Genomic DNA, 19,771 nt, shown 5'->3' on the forward strand with positions numbered 1-19,771 from the left:
TCGGTTCCAGGGGAAGCTCACGGTGCAGGGAACGTTTCTGTGGTCTCTGAAACGAAATCGGAGAAGAAGAAAGTGAGTTATGGTAGAGAGAAGGGGGAGGTTCTAGAGAGAAGGCAGAGAATCTGGAAATCAAAAGTTTGAGGAAGAAGATGAAGCGTGCAGAGGAATGGGAAGAGTTTTTCTGAAAATTAAATTTCTCTCCCCACTTAGGACGAACGTCCACTCGCTGGCTGCCACTTGGATCCCACTAACATTTGGAACGTTCCAAAGTGACACTTGTCAGCATGCATGCATTGTGAACGTGAGTGCGTTTTAAATGAAGGATGTGCGTGTCACGGTGCATTAATTGAAGCCCAGTGGTGACTCAGCAGTGCATTTATTGGGGCGTGACACACTTCAAAACCATGGTTGTTCAAACATTATCTTTTATTTATTTCAAATTAAACTTTATTTCTCAAGCTCATTATATACTTTTGTTTGTATTAAGGTAAAAAATAACATTAAATATTTTGTATCAATTTATTTTTAAATTTGATCTTTATATCTATAATTTTTTTTATCAACAATAAAGAATAAATAAATATGACAGAACGTTTTATATATTTAAATGTTTTAAATTTAAATCTATAAAATTAAATTCATTCATAAAAATATTAAGTTCTAAACCTTATACTTTGATTCAACTTATTTAAATTTGTTTTTGAAAAAAGACTACATTTTTTTGCATTAAGAATTTAATGTATAATTTTCTATGAATTATATTTTAAAATTAATATTTTAAACTAAATTTATACTTTAAAGATTTGATGTTAAATAATTTTATTTAAAAGTTAATATATATATATATATATATATATATATATATATATATATATATATAATTTTATTAAATATTCAATAAATTATAAAAATGTTGAGAGTTATCAAATTTATCAAATGTCAAGATATTTTTCTAGATGAAAATTAATTCCTTCATATTGGAAATTTTGAAAGAAAGATTAAGTTTACAAAAGTTAAATCCGTAGATAGTTTTGAACTCTAATAGTATCCACCACACAAATAATAAATAAACGACGAAGAGTTTTCAAAGACGGAAGTCATAGTCTTGTGAGTGTTAGAAAAAGGGTGTGCTTTCATTCTTATCTCTTGCAACAGTAGCGAGTGTGAGCATTCTATAGCATATTCTCTGGTCAGATTCAAGCAAGGGAACACATTCATCTCTCTGGAGGTATCGATTCTGTTCTGCTCTGATTTCAATAGTTTCCTTTTCAATGGAAGTTGCAGATAATGTGTTTGTGATTATGTCTGTTAAACGTTTCAGAGTTTCTTTGAAAATGGATGACCGTTCTCTCTCGCCAATTCTCAATTCTCTCTCTGCATATTAGTTAAATCAGGTAAAGTAATCTTTTATCATTTTCCACTTCTAAATTAGTTTGATATCAGTCTGAGGTTACTACATCTGCTTCTGCTTATTCATCAAAACACCAACAACTGCATCTTACTCATTCTCCACTTTTTCTTTGCTTCACATACTCTCTTTTTCTTCTAAAATGATCCACTTCGTTTTTATAATTTATAATTTTGTTATGGAAAGAAACTCCTTAATTTAATCTTTTGTTTTATTCTTCATCGTACGTACCTTACTTAAAAAAACCTTATAATCAGATTAAATGCATGTATAAACTTAAAAATGGTTATGGAGGATTTTAAAAAATCAACTATCATCCCTACCAGGTCAACAACGATATCATTTTATACATTTTTAATCTTCAAAAGTACGACTGCAAATCCAATATATTATTAAAAATAAATAAATAACTAAATAATAACTAGTAAATTTAAATTTAAATAATTAACTAAATTGTATTTTTATGGGACCAAGAGTAATAATAATTAGTAAAATAACTTATTATCTAGTGTAAATTAATATACTCGTTACATATATCATTACTATGAATAAAGAAAATAATTTTTTAACCATTTATAATAACAAAATTATGAAAAATATTTAATTTTTAATTAACTTTCATGAATATATTTTTATAAATTTAATTATATATATTTTTTATTTTTTATCATCATAAAATAAAAATAAACACACCTACACCTATTCGCTGTTGTTTTCAATAGTTTATCTTTAAAATGTTTTAGTTAAATGTAAAAGAATATGTCTCTCAAAACATTTTTACTATGGTGTTTAATATATTTTTTTTTACTAATTTTGAATCGATTTGACTCAATAATTTTTTTTTTAGAATTAACATGCTAATCACATGATTTATTATCAATGAATGACGAGTTCTATTTTTTAAATAATAACTACCAAACTACAATTTTCGTTTTGCAATTTGTTTTGAATAGTATTATATTAGAAACATGATCTTTACTTCACATCCGATTATCAACTATGCATCATATGTAGAAGATGAACATTTTTAACATCGGAAGTTTTATTAAAATCACATGCAATTAACATCATCTGAATAAGATATTTAATATACAAATGGAAAATTTGAGTAAAATTTTAAAAGCCGTTTGGTCTCAGTTTAATTCCAGAAAACATAATAGTATCATTATACTTTAAACGGAGCTAATGTCGTTTCTAAGATAGAGTAAAAGGGTAAATAGCTCAAAAGTTTATTTAAATTTAATTAATTTTTGTACACAATAAATAATTTGAAAATAAATGAGTATTTTTACTTTTTAATTATTTCTCTCATAGTTTAGTGTATTAGTTAAGAAAAAAAAAAGACAAACAAGATTATAATCATAATATGTCAAACATAAATATTTAAATAATAAAAATAATACAATCATAGTTATCATATATATATATATATATATATATATATATATATAAATAAATAAATGATTCTGATACTATAGTAGGAAGTGGACTTTAAGTATAATTCAATTTTATAAAATTAATTTGTAAGATGAAGTTTGCATTCATTTATATATTTTAAATTGGTTTTATTTTTAGTAGATGTGAGACTTCTAATAAACATAATTCTTACTAAAATATTAGAATATTTTTTTATTGGGCAAATCATACTTAAAATTAAGATAGAGAAATTATGTTTTAGAAGCCCTAAAGGAGTTTCATGAACTCCTTGTCTTAATATTTCATTTATAAGACTTAATACATTGGAACTAGCTAATCTAGACAGGAAAGACAACTCACACAATTCATTCTCAACTAATTACACAACTCACACATAGTTGCTCTACATGACATGAATTTAATTATTCTCTTTCCCTCAAGTTGGAGCATACAAATTGTATGTACTAAGCTTGAAACAAATAAACTCAATTCGAGATTCTTTTAAGAATTTGGTCAACCCATATGCTAATTGGTCATTTGATCCAGCAAACTCATGTGCATATTTCTTTTGTCATCATTTTTTCCTGAACAAGATGGAAATCAATTTCTACATGTTTTATTCCCTTGTGAGACACTGAATTTTATGCAATGCAGAGAGCAACTTGATTATCGCAATACATTTTCATGGTTTGGATTTCACAAAAGTTAAACTCTTGAGAGAATTGTTTCACACATATAAGTTCACATCTTAGTGATGTCATTGCCCTATATTAAGCTCCAGTCGTCAATCAGGCCACTACATTCTAGTTCTTACTTTTTCATGAGATAATATTTCCTCCAAGAAAAACACAATATCTCCTGTTTGAGCATCTTTCAATAGGAGAACCTGCCCAATTAGCACCACAATACCCAGAGACTAGAATGTTTCCTCTATCTTCATATATCCGGATACATGCCTTTGACATAGGGCTGCAACGTAGGTGTGCACTTGTAGTGGTATCTATGCTCTGCAGAGTTATAAACAAAGGGGTTATCACCCTACTACTTACAAGGTTAGTCCCCTTTGTGCCTAGGACCAATAGTCTAGTGGTTAAGACCTCCTGCGACTCTCACCACATAACTCATTCTACACTATTTTAGTTTGATTAGTTATTAGAGTTCAAGATACCTCCTTCGAACCCCATATGTCAATGTAACCGATCCTCCTTAGATTGGTTCTAACCATTCTCAGATAAACATCATAAAACTAACCATCATATTAACATCCACAAAATACCACACTAAAACATATACCATATGAGAACATGTGAAAATAGAGTTAGACTCTATTAATTCCACTCAATGAGAATATCTACTCGTTTAGCAACCAAATAACTCGTCCAACGAGATCATCACTAAAACTCATAGGTTTAAAATGTCACAAATGTCGCCCAACTAGACTTGTCTTGCCCAGCCACTGTCAAGTCAGTGAGCTCCTTGACTTTGGTTGCCCTATTCTCGCCCATCGACGGCTAAGTTAGTAGCTCATTGAGTTTGAGCTCACCCAACCAACATATTCTTGCCTATTAATAGTCAAGTCAGTGAGCTCTTTGACGTTGGTCTTACCCATCGAGTGTATTCTCGCCCAACAATTACAAAGTCAATAGCTCTGGGACTTTGAGCGAGTATATGTTATCCTAACGAGTCTGCATAATTCCGTAAAACAGAATTCTACAAATTTATGTCATTCTAGTCCTGCAATTCAGTCCAACAATAACCACAAATGCTAAAACGTACCATAAGATCATACACAACTCAATCATTCAATTCATCTTAAATATAATATCAATCATATAATATACGAAATTTCAACATATTAAATGCTAGAGACAAATCAAAACCCTAGTAAACTCCACAAGTCTTATTTATTCAAACAACTCAATTACACAAACTAAATATTGTACGAGCATACCATCAACAATTATAAGTTATCTATCCCTTAAAAATAAGGAAATTAATTTCTCTTACTTGAAAGACAACTAAACAGCTTGATGACCTCTTAAAACACCTTTAGACACACATAAAGCTCAAATTGTTTCTATGAACAACACAAACATGATCACAACCCACAATTAGTATGGTTGATTAGTAGAGACTTGCAAAAAGAACACAAAACCACATGTGATCCAAAAAGGACCTCATGCAGAAGAAGAACAAACGGACATATTGAAGAAACTAATTGGTTGATCTTGATGAACTAACTACAAAGAGGAATACAATGGTTTTCGATCTTCATAAAGATGTGCAGACCCTAACAAATCTTAGAGATAAGGAAAAGAACATTGGTTCTAAAGAGAATGTGCGCTTTTAAAATAAAGTATCCCATAATTGACTATTGAGGATAGAAAACGTTAAATCTAATTACTACACATAACTTGATAGCCTATAAAAGTGATGTACTAGAAGATGTAATAAATGATTTTAAAATTTTGTTATCTAATACATCTAAATATAATTGCAAGACTTACTTAAGTGTGATTATCTTTTCTTGTTCAGGTTCAAGAAAGTTGGATATGTTGAAATAAATTGATGGAGTGTCTCTTGGGTTTCGCATCTTCTGTTTCAAGAGATTTAGTATGTGGAGCTTTAAATCAATTACGATATCCTTGTTGCTTTAACAATTTTGTCAAAAGGCTTGAACAAAAAGAGAGCGATTTGATTATAACGAAAGATAGTGTCCAAAAATTTGTTGCGCACGGCAAAAAACAAACGAGAAGGCCTAGTGAAATTGTAGACAAGTGGCTGGAAGATGCTATCAATGATGTACACAATGTGAATCATTTGCTGGAAGAGGCAAGAACAAAAAAAATTTGTTGCTTTGGGTACTGCTCAAATTGGATTTGGCGATACCATGTTGGAAAAAAGTTAGCAAATAAAACTATAGACCTCGAAAAGTTCATTGAAAAGGGTAGAAAATATGTGCCATTTGACCGCATCGCTACGCTTCCTTCAAACACCCTTGATATTTTTTTAGAAAAATGCATGAACTTTGAGAGTAGACAATCTGCATATGAGCAACTACTGGATGCAGTGAAAAATAATGATGTTTCCATGATTGGGTTGTATGGGATGGGAGGTTGTGGTAAAACCACATTAGCAATGGAAATTAGGAAGTTCATAGAAGCAGAACATCTTTTTGACAAAGTTCTTTTTGTGCCTATTTCTAGTACATGGGAAGTTCGAAGGATCCAAGAAAAAATTGCAAGTTCAATACAATTTGAATTTCCAGAAATGGAAGAAATGGAAAGAGCCCAAAGATTGTACTTGAGATTAACTCAAGAGAAAAATATTTTTATAATTCTAGATGACGTGTGGGAGAAGCTTGACTTTGGTCGTATTGGGATTCCTTCTTCTGAATACCATAAAGGCTGCAAGATTCTCATTACCAGTAGATCAGAAGCAGTTTGTACTTTAATGGATTGTCAAAGAAAGATTTACTTACCAATTTTAACGGATGAAGAAGCATGGACTCTTTTCCAAAATAAAGCTTTTATATCAGAAGACACCCCTGATACCTTAAAGGATCTGGGAAGATTAATTTCTAATGAATGTAAAGGATTGCCTGTGGCCATTGCAGCTGTTGCTTGTAGTTTGAAGGGAAAAGCTGAGACAATATGGAGTGTTGCATTGACTAAATTGAGACATTCTAAACCAATAAATATTGAAAGAGGTTTGACTGATCCCTACAAGTGCTTGCAGTTGAGCTATGAGAATTTGGATGTTAAAGAAGCTAAATCACTTTTCTTGTTGTGCTCTGTGTTTCCTGAAGATTTTGAAATTCAAGTTGAACTTTTAACAATATGTGCAATAGGATTAGGTATAGTTGGAGAAGCTCACTCATATGAAGAGGCAAGGAATGAAGTGATTGCAGCTAAAATTAAGCTAGTTAGTTGTTGTTTATTGTTGGATACAGATGATGAATGTGTCAAAATGCATGATATAGTTCGCGATGTGGCCCACATAATAGCAAAAAATGAGAATAAGATGATAAAGTGTGAAGAGGAAAAAGATGTTACAGTGGAACAAAATTCATTAAGATATCTATGGTGTGTGAAATTTCCAAATGATTTGGATTGCTCTAATCTTGAGTTTTTATACTTGGAGACAAAGATGAAAGAATTTGATGAAATTTTCAAAAGAATGGGAACGCTCAAAGTTTTGATTCTTGTCAACGATGAGGATGGAAAAACACGATTGTCAACAGTATCTTTCAAAACATTAACAAATCTTCGTTATCTATTTGTTTACAATTATGAATTGAGGGACTTCTCATTTTTAGGTGGTATGACGAATCTTCAAAGTCTCTCGTTATTTGATTGTTTACTGCCTTCATTTCCTGAATTACAAAGCGATGTTGCAATTACACTACCAACCTTAAAATTGTTAGAGTTGAATAAATGTGACATTAAAGTGAAGAATTTTGAAGTGATAAAGAGAATTCCGCTTTTGGAAGAGTTGTACATTATTGATATTAAAGGAGAATGGGATGCTAACAGTGAAGACAATATTGAATTCTTTAAGACGTTTAGCGTTCCCGAAACACTTCAAAGGTATGGAATTGTGTTAGGGTCCCATAAATTTGACCATTTTAATTATGGAGATATTTACATTCATGGAAGAACTTTATTACTTAACCATTTTGACATATCAAATGAGGTAATAAAGGGTTTGGCAAAAAAAGCAAAGGATCTATTTGTGGCAAATATTCATGGACGTGTGAAAAATATCATCCCTGATATATTTCAAATTGAAGGAGGAGGTTTGGATGAGTTGAATAAGTTGGAAATACTTGATTCTGAAGAGTTAGAATGTTTGATTGACACTAGTAGTCACTCGAGTAAGGTCGTAACTCTCTTCTCCAAGTTGCATACGCTGGGAATCGAGAACATGAAAAATCTAAGAGTTATATGGCATTGTTTTCTACCTACCAATGGACCTTTTGAGAACTTAGAGAAGTTGGATTTAAGTGATTGTCCACGGTTGACATTTCTCTTCACATATGTGGTTGCTCGAAATTTGGTACAGTTGAAAATATTAAAAATATCAAGATGTGATGGACTGAAGCATCTATTAGTATATGATGAGAAAACAGAAAAATGTCAAGATGAATTCAACACAGGGCATCCTATACAAATCTTCCAGAATTTGTTGGATGTAAAGATAAGTAGCTGTCGAGAACTAAAACATATATTCTCAACCAACATTGTGGGAGGCTTAACTCAATTGAAAGTTGTCGAGATAGAAGAATGTGACATGCTAGATCAAATTATTGGAGATATTGTTCCATTAACAAACCAGGATAGAAAAGAAGAACTTGATGAAATAATTGAGGAAGGTAAGCATCCATATTTCTATAGTCCTTCAATTCCAACAACAAAAGTTGTGAACCATAGCCCAATCACATTTTTCTTTTCGTATTTATAAATATGTTTAACTGTGTATTAGTAAGTCTACATTGTATTGCTTAGTTAAAAAATGTGACACATGTAGGTTCAAACTTATTTTCAAGTTACATAAACATTGTGAATATGTTATTATATATGAAAAATTTAAGCATAATAATTATAGATTGTTTCATTCCGATGTTTTTTTCCTTTAGTAAGATTCAAACTCGAGACACTACTAATCTACTTTTACTTAAACTAACTCCTTGTTAATACACTACAAGAAAATTTGATCTCATTTGAAATTAAAGACAATTATATTTGCATGTGAAGTTGATATTTAATTCAAAGTTATTTAAAGGAAACAGTCTTGTACGGTTATTTTCATCATTATTAATTGATCATTTGACGCTCTAGATTGTGGTTTTAGTTGCTAGAAACTAATATTTTTTTAATTTATAATTGCTTTTCAGGAACTCTATCCAGTCTTGCAAGTCTTAAGATAACATGTTGTGGGAAGCTAGGCTCAATTTTTACAGCATCTATAGCTAAGACCTTGACTTCTTTGGAAGAATTGTTCATAGAAGATTGCAAAAGTTTGAAGGATATAGTAACTCACGAAAGGGTCAATAAAAATCAGGAGGAAAGCATTGTTGAGGATGAGCATGATTGTCAGAGTGATATGTCAATCTTCCAAAGTTTGAAAAAGCTACATATCAGTAAATGTGACTTATTGGAGGGTATATTCCCTGTTTCTTTTGTCGAAGAATTGAATGATATAAAAAATAAACAGGCTGCTGATTTGAAACACTTCTCTAGTCTAAATAATACTCAAATTGAGCTTCCTGCTTTACAAGTACTTGAACTTGATCATATTCAGAACAGAACCATTGTTGGTAGTTATCATGTGATATGTCCATCTTTAAGAAAACTATCATTGGATATTGGGAGATATGTTGGGTTTTTCAACATAAATTGTTCAACAGATGTTTCAGAAGCTACAAAAAGGGACTCTATTGCAATCAAGGTATGAAAAACCATCATTTACATTGTTTCTCTCTTTGTGAATTTACAAAAATTAATCTAAATATTTGAATTTCAAGATGATGTTGTGCTAAAAGTAATAAAAGGTCTTACATGCCCTGCCACTTACTGGTGACCTGAATTCATACCATAAGTGCAACATAAATTTTTAATATTTAAGTATTGGGATAGATTATTTGGAATAGATTAACTTTGGAAAGTTATTTTCTTTTCCACTTTCTCTTAATAGGATAAACAGAAAGCAATTATTTTTTGCGGAGAAAGAAGTGAATCTAAACAATTAGTGGCATTGCTTAAACTTTTAGCTATACGAACAATACGATAGAAATGGAATACATTATCAGAATTAAAAAGTGTATTGGTGTATAAATTGCAGATATCGAACTCAGATTTTGTTCCCCCGATTGAAAGTGTTCAGTATCTTTCAAAACAACCACATGGTTTGAACTTGATTATGATACACAATATTAGAGAGATTGAACTGAAAGGCTTTGATAAGGCAAGGTACCTTTTTAAATTGTCCATTGCTTCATCATTGATGTTGGAAATTTTGAGAATTAAGGAATGTGGTGGACTTGAGTACATTATAGACACTGGTGATGAATATGGCAAAGAGAATATGAAAGCTATCTTTCCTAACTTAAAAGAGCTCTCAGTGTATGACTGTTTCCAATTGAAATATATGATTGGCCAATATCACGTAGCTAATAAGGATTATAAGGAGATTCATATTCAATTCTCAGCATTGGAAATACTCTCTCTTCATGATCTACCAAACTTTGTTGGCATTTGCTCTACCAACAATCTCATTGTGACGTGGCCATCTTTGAAGAACTTTCAGTGTTACAGATGTTTCTACCCATTTTATGGTTCTGTTAGTTGTTTGACGATTCCTACAAATTCAAAAGAGCCTATTATCACAAGTACGAAGGTAGTCTTGTCTTTTTCTTTTTATGATTATTAATTATTTTTTCCTTTTCGTTGATGTCTACATTTTTTTACATTTCCTCTTAATGTCCTGTAGGATCCAAAAGGGATTCAGAACAATCTTCCCACTTTGCAAACTCTAAACATAACGTATTCTGAAGCAGAACGTATTTTTTGTCTTAATGGCCAACAAGTGAATTTAAGGTTAGAGAACTTGGAGTTGAATAATCTACCTCAAATGACTTATATTTGGGTGGCTTACGACAATTCTATTACTCTCCGATATCTCACAAAATTAAAAGTAATGGATTGTCAAAAATTGGAAGTAATTTTTCCAAAGTCTGTTGTAAGATGCTTACCAGGGTTGAAGCACGTAACCATAATAGAGTGCATGGAATTGAAGCAGATCATGGAAGAAGACGACTCCAATCTTCTTCCTATAGATGGAGGCTCTGAAATAGAGATGATTGGATATGATAAAGAAGCTTCAAAGAATTATTTTACCTTCCCAAATCTTGAAAAACTAAAAATAATTGAATGTGCGAAATTGGAAATAGTCTTTCCAAAGTCTGTTTTAAGATGCTTTCCAAAGTTGAATGCTCTTGTGATAAGAAAATGCAAAGAATTAAAGCAGATCATCGAAGAAGACGAGTCAAATCTTCTTTCTATAGGAGGCTCTGAACTAGATGAGATTATTGGATGTGATAAAGAAGCTTCAAAGAATTATTTTGCCTTCCCAAATCTTGAAAAACTAGAAATAATTGAATGTGCGAAAATGGAAGTAGTCTTTCCAAAGTCTGTTTTAAGATGCTTACCAAAGTTGAAGCTTTTGAAGATAAGAAAATGCAAAGAATTAAGACAAATCATTGAAAAGGATGTGGAGGGTAAAAATTTGTCTAATCTTGTTTCTCTTCAACCATGCTTCCCAAAACTAGAAGCATTGCATGTTGATGATTGTCACAAGTTGAAAAGATTATTCTCTGGATCTGTTTCTAATGACCTTCCCAATCTTCATCTTCTGGCCATAAATGGAACCTATGAACTAGAAGAGCTTGTTGGATGTAAACAAGGAAAGACTAAAGTTGAACTTCCAAGACTCAAACTTTTAATATTAATGCATCTTTTAAACTTCCGTCAAGAGATTGAATTGCATAATTTAAAGAATTGCATTATCTACAAATGTCCAAAGCTCTCTTTGACTTCAACAACTACTCTTGAGAAGCTCTGTGAAGATTTTCCTTACGAAGGTAAATACTACATACAGTCTTCAAATTTAAACTATTAATGGAAGGATGTCAAACTCTTGAATTAATCTTAAACTATTACAGTATAGAAATGAGGTAACTCTATCTAATTCTGCTCTAAATAAATGTTGGCCTTAACTCGTATACAATGTCAAAAATGAAGTTTACTAGTTTCAAATTAAATGTAATTTTTATCTGCTTTTATTCAACAACAAAAATATATTATTATACTTAAATTATTTTAAGAATTTAGCTATTTTCACATTTTGTTTTCACTATCACAATTTAGTTCTTTATGTAATTTAATCTATCCTAGTGTACTACTACAATTTATTATTTTTTATTTGTTTTTTTTATGATGTCAAGAATATTAAATAATTGTTATATTAACTAAGTGTTTTGAATCCGCTTATTCTAACTCCACAATCCACAACTAAACTTGCTATTTCGTTCACAAAATATGATCACATTTAAAAGAAGTCTTGCATATGTATATTGGCATGGTTTGAGACAATTCGTCCCTTAATTTGTAAACAATTTTACCTAAAGAAAATATATTTACAAATTCATCATTTCACTCAGAGAAGAAGGTTTCAAATTCCCAACGGACTACTCACCAGAATTTTTTAAAATAAGAACATTAACTTAATTTTTGCTGCAAGACTTTTAATTTTAGGGTGTAGTAATTTTAGTTATGAAGAACACTGTTGTAAAGGGTAGATTCGTAAGAGTCGCCACTTTATTTTGACGGGTGATAAGAAAATTCCTATCATGAAGCTTTTTATATCTTTTATTTTTATTTTTAATTATAATGATATAATGATCCATCATTTTGTTATGTATGTCCTTTTCACGTGAATTCCCTTATATATATCTTTGTACAGATTTCAACACTGAACTTGATAGTTGGCAATTTGAACGCATAGTAAGATTCATATACGAAGATTCAACTATCAATGGTAGCAGTGAGTTCACTTCATCACAGGTCAGAACTAACCAATCTATGAATGTAAATACAATAAAAAAAAATTAATAGCCTATTCTGTCTCATTATTAGAAGAACTTTTTTCAATTTAACGTACTAAATTCGATCGCCTTTTTATTAAAACAAATCAATGTGATTCTTTAAAATTAATGTACCATTAAAATTCTTAAAGGAAATCATCTTTGGTAGATCAACAGAAGGCACCTTAATCACCAATAAATGAACATCTGCTAAGTAATTTAACAGGAAATGAATGGTTGATGTATACTACTCAAAGCTAAAGAATGAACAAAGAAAATTATTGTTGTCCCTTGATTCAGAAAAAACGACCATTGCATTAGATAAAGTCATAACATGTCAACTAATTAAGAATCAAATAGAAATTAGTTATTTTACCAAACTTAGCTTTTGCATTGTAAATATGAAACTGACAACATTTATTGGAAAAGTTCTAGCTTATCGCTGATAGACTACCAATACCAACTACTGCTTTAGAGTTTAGAAGCCCACCTCTAATTTGTAATATTACTAAACATAAAAATGGATTTTGTAATATTAAGACTAAACGTGAAGGAAAGTTGGTGTATGAGGAATCAAACCGTGAACGAGGTTTTGCATACCAATATGCACTTGAAGAAGCAATAGTAATAAGGCTCCTTTCAAACTTTAGAGCCACTCACTCGATCGTATTTTTTCAATTGTTATACACAGGAGATTGGGGTCGTAGGAAATGAGAGCATTAAAGAGGGCCCTTTAGTAGAGGGTTCTAAGACAAAATCCTCATCAATTAGTGTTGAAGACATTGGCATTGGAGGTCCTGTTGCAACTCAGATTGAGTCTGGTGGCGAGGACATACTTTCACTAGATTCCAAGGTAGTTGAACAAGATGATAAGATGAATGAAGGCAAGGCAGGAATAGTGGCAAGCCAAGGAATCCAAGTAGAAGAAGGGTTGAACCTTTTGCATAAACAAGATGGAATAGATTTTGTTCCTAACAACAACATTGACATTTATTCAGGTTTCTGATTTCTTATTTTTTCATTTCCATCCAATATTTCCATATCACCCTCTCAAACTTTTTACATCTTCTGCAGATATCCGTACAAAATTGGGAGCATATAAACATTTTGTTGATCTGGATGTTGCACAGATTTCTCTTCTGGTGGAGGCAATAACAGCATATCCTCATATCTGGAATGCTTCCAAGAAGTTTAGTGAGCGCTTTCAATCTTGGAGGTTGAAAATTTTGGCAGATATGTTGTCATTCCTTCAGAAGGAAAGTGGCGATAGTATTATTCCTCAAAGAGAAAAAGAGTTCCATAAACTATGCGAAGAAGCTATTGAAATTGGATTTGAGAGTTCATGGGTAGAGCAAATGCGTCAACGTATTGTGGTGAGCGATCCTAAGCTGGGAGAGGACATTGCACGGAGACAAATAGATGAGAATTCTAAGAGGTATGACTATTTTGTTAGATGAGTATACATCTGGTGGCATATGAAATTCTTACATGATTGATAGCATCAATTTGAGTTTTTTGTTCTTTGGCAAGCAATTTAAGTTTGTTACACAGGTGTAGTAGTGGGGACGTTGTTGAAGAAGGTGATGGGCCTAAGATTAGCTTGGAAGAAGGTTCTGACTTGGTTGATAAAGAAGGTGAAATAGGTGTTGTTTATAATGACGACATTGTGGCTCCGAGACATGAAGAACCAGAGCAGGAATTTGTTGCAGAAGTTTTCACTTCAGAAATACCAAGAATAACAGCATCATTAACAAACTTGCAAACAATTGAAAAGCCAACTCCAAGTCATTTGTATATTCCAATACGTGAAACACCCTCAAATGTGAGTCTAATAAATCTTTTTATGAGTATTGGACGAGACTACTGTGACACCTCTTTATTATTTTGTTTAGGTATTGGTGGACACACAACAGACTAGTGAACCGTGTCTGATGAAGCAGAAAAAACCAGTTGGTGAAATTCCTAAGGTAAATGACAAACAAAAATACCATAAATTATTCTAAATTAACATGCATATCCACTTGCCATCAACAATAACCCTACTAGTATATGTCATAGAGAAGTCAAGTCTGCAACTTATTACACCAGAGTTACATATCATTTGTTCTTGCGCAGAGTATCATCTAAAATGGTGTTAAGAAACTCAATGCTTTGCAACTATTGTAGCTTGAAGCTAACGTCTTTTCTGTTATATTTTCTTCTTATTCCTCCCAGAGTGAAATTAAGAGCAGCCAAATTGAGGTACGCATTGCTAAAGAAAGTGAAGGCCATCCTAAAATCATTCAAGACTTTGGGGCCACTGATATCACGAGTTTATTTGCACCAATTGTTATGGGGAAAGAGGGTGAAGATAAGCTAGTTGGAAAGACCCTTGCTGAGTTAGAAAAGTATCTGAAGATGTCTCTGAAGGATATAGTTAGCTCTGAGACTAACAGCCTTCGTCTTTTGTCTGCTCTTAATTTCCTGTCCAACCTTCCTTTCAAAGATGTGAAAGTATCAGATGGACTCAAACATATTATAGACACTATGCACCGACACTTGCCAAGCATTCTATTCTCCTTTAAGCAAGGCTTTGCCACCACTGCCAAGTTGGCAGAACTTGAAGCTCGTGCGAATGAGGTGACCATTAAAAAGAAGTTCTATGATGAAGTTCAACGGAAGGAAGTAGTTTTGAAGCAAAAAATCATTAGATTGAAGGAAGAAATAAGAGTTTGTGAGGTTGCCTTATCATCTCTGGAGGAGGAAAAAAACAAATGCATTGCGGAAACTGTAGAATACAAAACGGAGCTTGAAAATGCGAGGAAAGACGAATCTCAAATGTTGGAGGTGGCTCATAAATGGTCAGTTCTGTGTAGTGAATATGAGCTCAATCGCATGGCTGCTACAAATCGCTCGTGAGGGTTTTCGTTGTTCATTATTATTAAGGTTAATGTCTTATGTTTTTTCTAGTGGGTTTATGCTTCAATAAGGTAGCTTGGTCCTAAATTAACTTAATGTGCACCCAACACCACTCATCATATAGTTTCAGTTTACTTTCCAAATTTCGATTGTTCTATTTTGTTGTATGTTTGGTATCTTATTTGTGTGTAAGAGGTTGTTCTTTCTTTCTTCAATGAATGTCTTTTGTCTTCTCTGTAGGGACTACCAATTGTATCATTGTCATTTTGTAATACTTTATTTTTGTTTTTATGTGTGCTTTTGGTTCTAATTTCCCTATCAGTTCACCCCTTTCTGTCTGCATGATTCCATAAAGCATAATAATATTCACTCCAATTAGTGTGTCACTTCAAAGCATTTAAGGGATAAAAATTTTGAGGTTGGAGAGAAAAGGATTTACATTTAGCATTCGTATTTCTTATACGGTTCAAATAAGTCGCAATGGCTAGAAAGTGGATTATTGTGAAGGAACGTCCCCCCTTCTTAAGAAAACAAAAAAACTTTAAAAGTTTATCTTTTAAGCTACCCACACACACATGACTAACTAAAATGAGTAACTTAAATTCATCCTTAATTTGAAATAAAAAAAATCTTGTGTTTGGATAAAAATTTCATAAATTTTAAAATATTTAAATTAATATATTAAATTTGAATTGATTTTATTTTAAATTATTTTATTTTTTAAATGTTTTGCTGGATAAATAAATTCAAATTTAATGATTTTTTTAAAATAAATTATTTTAATTATCATCAAATTTAAAATATATGTCAAATAATAATTAAGAATTAAAAAAACTATAAATATTGATAATATTTCGTAGTCAATCTTAATGTTATTTTTTGATCAATTTAAAAACGATATTATTTTTAAATTATGAAATGCTAGATCTATTCATACCAAATAAAATAACATTGTGTCAAACTCATATAATGTTGGACCATGTTTTGTTGACAAAAGAAGAAGATGAATATCTTGCTTAAATAAACAGGTTTAATGATGATGACTTATGGTGAAGTGTTGCCGGATTCAAGAGATTCATTGAAGACTTAAGAATTTAGTTGTTGAAGTATTGTAATATGTGTATTTTATTTGAAATTAGTATCCTAAGAGTCAATAGGTAGAATCCGAGAAAAAGATTCATTGAAGACTTAAGAATTTAGTTGTTGAAGTATTGTAATCCGTGTATTTTATTTGAAATTAGTATCCTAAGAGTCAATAGGTAGAATCCAAACACCAAAGTACTAAAAGAAGTTTTATTATTCTAAAAACTTATGTGATAATCGATTATAACTAATGATATTAATTACCATAGTTAATTTCATATTTTCTTAAAAGTTTCTGGAATAATTAATTATCACTTGAAATAATCGATTATCATAACACAAAAATATAATTTTTGAAATAGTTTATGGTATAATCGATTATCACTTATAATAACCTAATTTTCAAATTAAGAGTGTGTGTATATATATATATATATATATATATATATATATATATATATATATATATATATATATATGTTACCTAAACTTTTCACTTAGAGGTTTAAGAGTTGTGTGCTAGAAAAATTTTCAATTTTTTTTGTAAAAAAAGGGCTTTGAAAATTCCTTGTATGAATTTCTCTTTTCGTACACTCTTTATCTTTATTGTTGTTATATATAAAAGAATCTATTTTTATCATAAAATTAGTTTATAAAAGGGAAAATTTTTAAAAGACACGATTTTATTAACTAAACCAATTCACCCCTCTTGGTTTTTGTCCACACATGAATATTGCGCTTCCTGATAATTGGTATCAAAGCTTGCTTTGATAGTTTTTCAAATATTTCGAAAATGGTTGGATAAAACCAAATCTTTGTTGAGGGTGCTTCAATTGACAAACCTCCTTTGTTTACTAGGGAAATTTATGTTTTTTTGAAAAATAAGAATACAAATATTTTTAGAGTCACTTGATATATGTATTTGGGATGCTATTATAAATGGTTCTTTTTGTTCCTACTATTAATAATGTGCACCCTTTTCACAATGGACTGCGAACGAAAATAGAAGGGCTCAATATGATTTTAGGACCAAAAACATAATTTCATCTACTCTAACTCTTGATGAGTTCTACAAAATTTTTGTGAGTAAAAGTTCTTAGAAAATGGAAAAATTTTAAGAGTCACTCATGAAGGCACAAATGATGTCAAGCATGCAAAAAAGAACTCTTTAATTCAAGAAATTTAGATTTGGTTTGATAAATTGTGGATGATAGGTATTGGTTTGTTGTTGAATGATTTATGTATTGGAAAATGGGTGTATATGATGAGATGCTTGTTGAATGGTGTTTGATTTTGATGATTGATGAAAGTTGTTAGTTTAGTGGAGTTATGAATTGTTAAAATTTGAGGTGAACATTAGGTTAGATTAGTGGTATTTGATAGGAAAAATTTTAAAGGAAGAGTTGGATGGGTAAACTTGATGTTTAAGGTCTTTCTTAGGCCAATTAAGACTTGTTTAGCTAATTAATTCACAAAAAGTTGATGGGTAGTATGTAAAATCTGATATATGTGTTTTTAGATAGTTAGGTTGATTTAATGAACCAAGTCCTAATCAAATGAGCTAATTTATATCAAATTTGAAGGATAGGTGTGTTTTTAAATCAAATGTAGTGTCAAAGATGCAAGTTGGATCATTTGAATAGGTATTGGGTGCATATAGATCAAAATTCGAGAGCTTTGACATTCAGCAACACCAAGTTGGTGCTCAAGCACCAATTTTGTGCAATAAATGGTGCTCAACAACAAGGATGTGCCGCTCAACGCCAGGGTCTTTTCCATTATGTTGTTGTTTCTTTTAAGGTTTGTTGACACGTAATCTTACTACAAATGATCTTGTTATACTTTTTAAGGTATGTAAAGTTTGTGCTAATGTGATGTGTGTTGTAAGAGGGGAGTTTCATGAGGAAATTCCTAATGTGGTGTTTAGAGTAATGTATTGATGTAGGGATTCAACTTTGAAAGTTATCCTAACGCTTCAATAATCAGTCCATCTCAAGTAGAGAAGGTGATTATGTGGTGAGGGTAGCAGAAGGTGTTAGTCTATGGTCTGGTGTTTTTTGTTCATAGACTATTAATGAACTAATCTTGTGTGGTAGCTAAGAAGGGAGCATTTGTTCCACTACTACAAATGTACAGTTTGTCATAGTCTGATATCAATACATATATTCGAATTAGTCAAGTCTAGAATGTATGCTTTTAGGTTTGATTTGGTTTGGAAATGAATTATGTTATATGATGTTTTATAATTGCATGATTTGATGTTAGAAGTGGACTTTAAGCCTAACTGAACCCCACAAAACCGGCTTGTAAGGTGAGGTTTGCACCCACTTATATACTATGAATTTGCCTTATCTTTAGTCGATGTAGGACTTCCAACACACGTCCCTCACATCGAGGTATATACATCTCGAGCGTGGGACTAGACATTAATGGGTGGTCTGATAACGACCCGATAGGAGGTGGAACAACATACCCAACAACAACAAATATCGCTAGGATAGGCCCTAAATCATGACTCTGATATCATGTTAGAAGTGAACTTTAAGCCTAACTCAACTCCACAAAGTCGACTTGTAAGGTGAGGTTTGCACCCACTTATATACTATGAATTGGCTTTATCTTTAATCGATATGAGACTTCCAACATTTAATTCTTTTATAATATTAACTTTATCATTTTTGCGTTGTTGTTTGTTTGTACTTGTTGTTTGTTTGTACTTGTTGTTTGATTTGAAATGATCCTTATGATGTTAATAAAGGAAGATGAAATTTATGTGAAGCAAACTTTAGGAAGTAATGTTGTATATGCTCAGTAATTAGTATAGTTACTGTATGTGGACGAGGGGAATGGTCATGGAGATTATGGAAAAAGTGAGTAATGAAATTGACCTGTTCTATCATGTCACGGATACCATCATTGTATGATTTCCTCATGGTTGACTTACACGTGGACAGTTGTTGATGATCTTTGACATTGTTAGAAATTTCTTTATCAATTTTTGTGATCAGAAATTTTTCTAGTAAAAAAATTATAGGAAAGTTTAAGGATTTATTAACGCTGGAATATGAGATATAAAATAATAAAATAATAAAATAATAAAATAAATAAAATTATAAAATTATAAAGTTATATATGACAATAACAATAAAAGACGGAGCAAAGAAGATCTACATCATCCACTTAACAACATAACCCATTTAGCTACCACATCACATATATAATTAATAACAAAATCAAACTATAAAGACTTACTTAAAATATATAATTTTATTAAATACTGAATAAATTTTAAAAAAATTATTTGAGAGTTATTAAATTTATCA

General features: G+C 31.2%; 1 protein-coding gene across 4 annotated transcripts; it reads left to right on the forward strand.

Annotated features, from left to right (window-relative positions):
• Positions 1-1,091: 1,091 nt before the first annotated feature.
• LOC148193659 (uncharacterized) lies at positions 1,092-15,656 on the forward strand. Of its 4 annotated transcripts, none has more exons than XM_088098880.1 (12): positions 1,092-1,228; positions 1,322-1,394; positions 5,360-8,198; positions 8,721-9,274; positions 9,668-10,222; positions 10,316-11,465; positions 12,347-12,447; positions 13,159-13,465; positions 13,542-13,902; positions 13,998-14,289; positions 14,360-14,434; positions 14,682-15,656. In XM_088098880.1, the coding sequence occupies exons 3-12, from the start codon at positions 5,393-5,395 to the stop codon at positions 15,363-15,365; spliced, it is 6,885 nt and encodes a 2,294-aa protein (XP_087955006.1). In that variant the 5' UTR covers positions 1,092-1,228; positions 1,322-1,394; positions 5,360-5,392; the 3' UTR covers positions 15,366-15,656. The 4 variants fall into 4 exon arrangements, with proteins under 4 accessions (XP_087955006.1, XP_087955007.1, XP_087955008.1 ...); XM_088098881.1 differs by having other exon boundaries at positions 14,007-14,289; XM_088098882.1 differs by having other exon boundaries at positions 14,019-14,289.
• Positions 15,657-19,771: the final 4,115 nt, after the last annotated feature.

The sequence above is a fragment of the Vigna umbellata genome, chromosome 9 (genome assembly GCF_029865625.1).
Source record: "Vigna umbellata cultivar VRB3 chromosome 9, Vumbellata_1.0, whole genome shotgun sequence".
Classification (NCBI taxonomy): Eukaryota; Viridiplantae; Streptophyta; class Magnoliopsida; order Fabales; family Fabaceae; genus Vigna; species Vigna umbellata.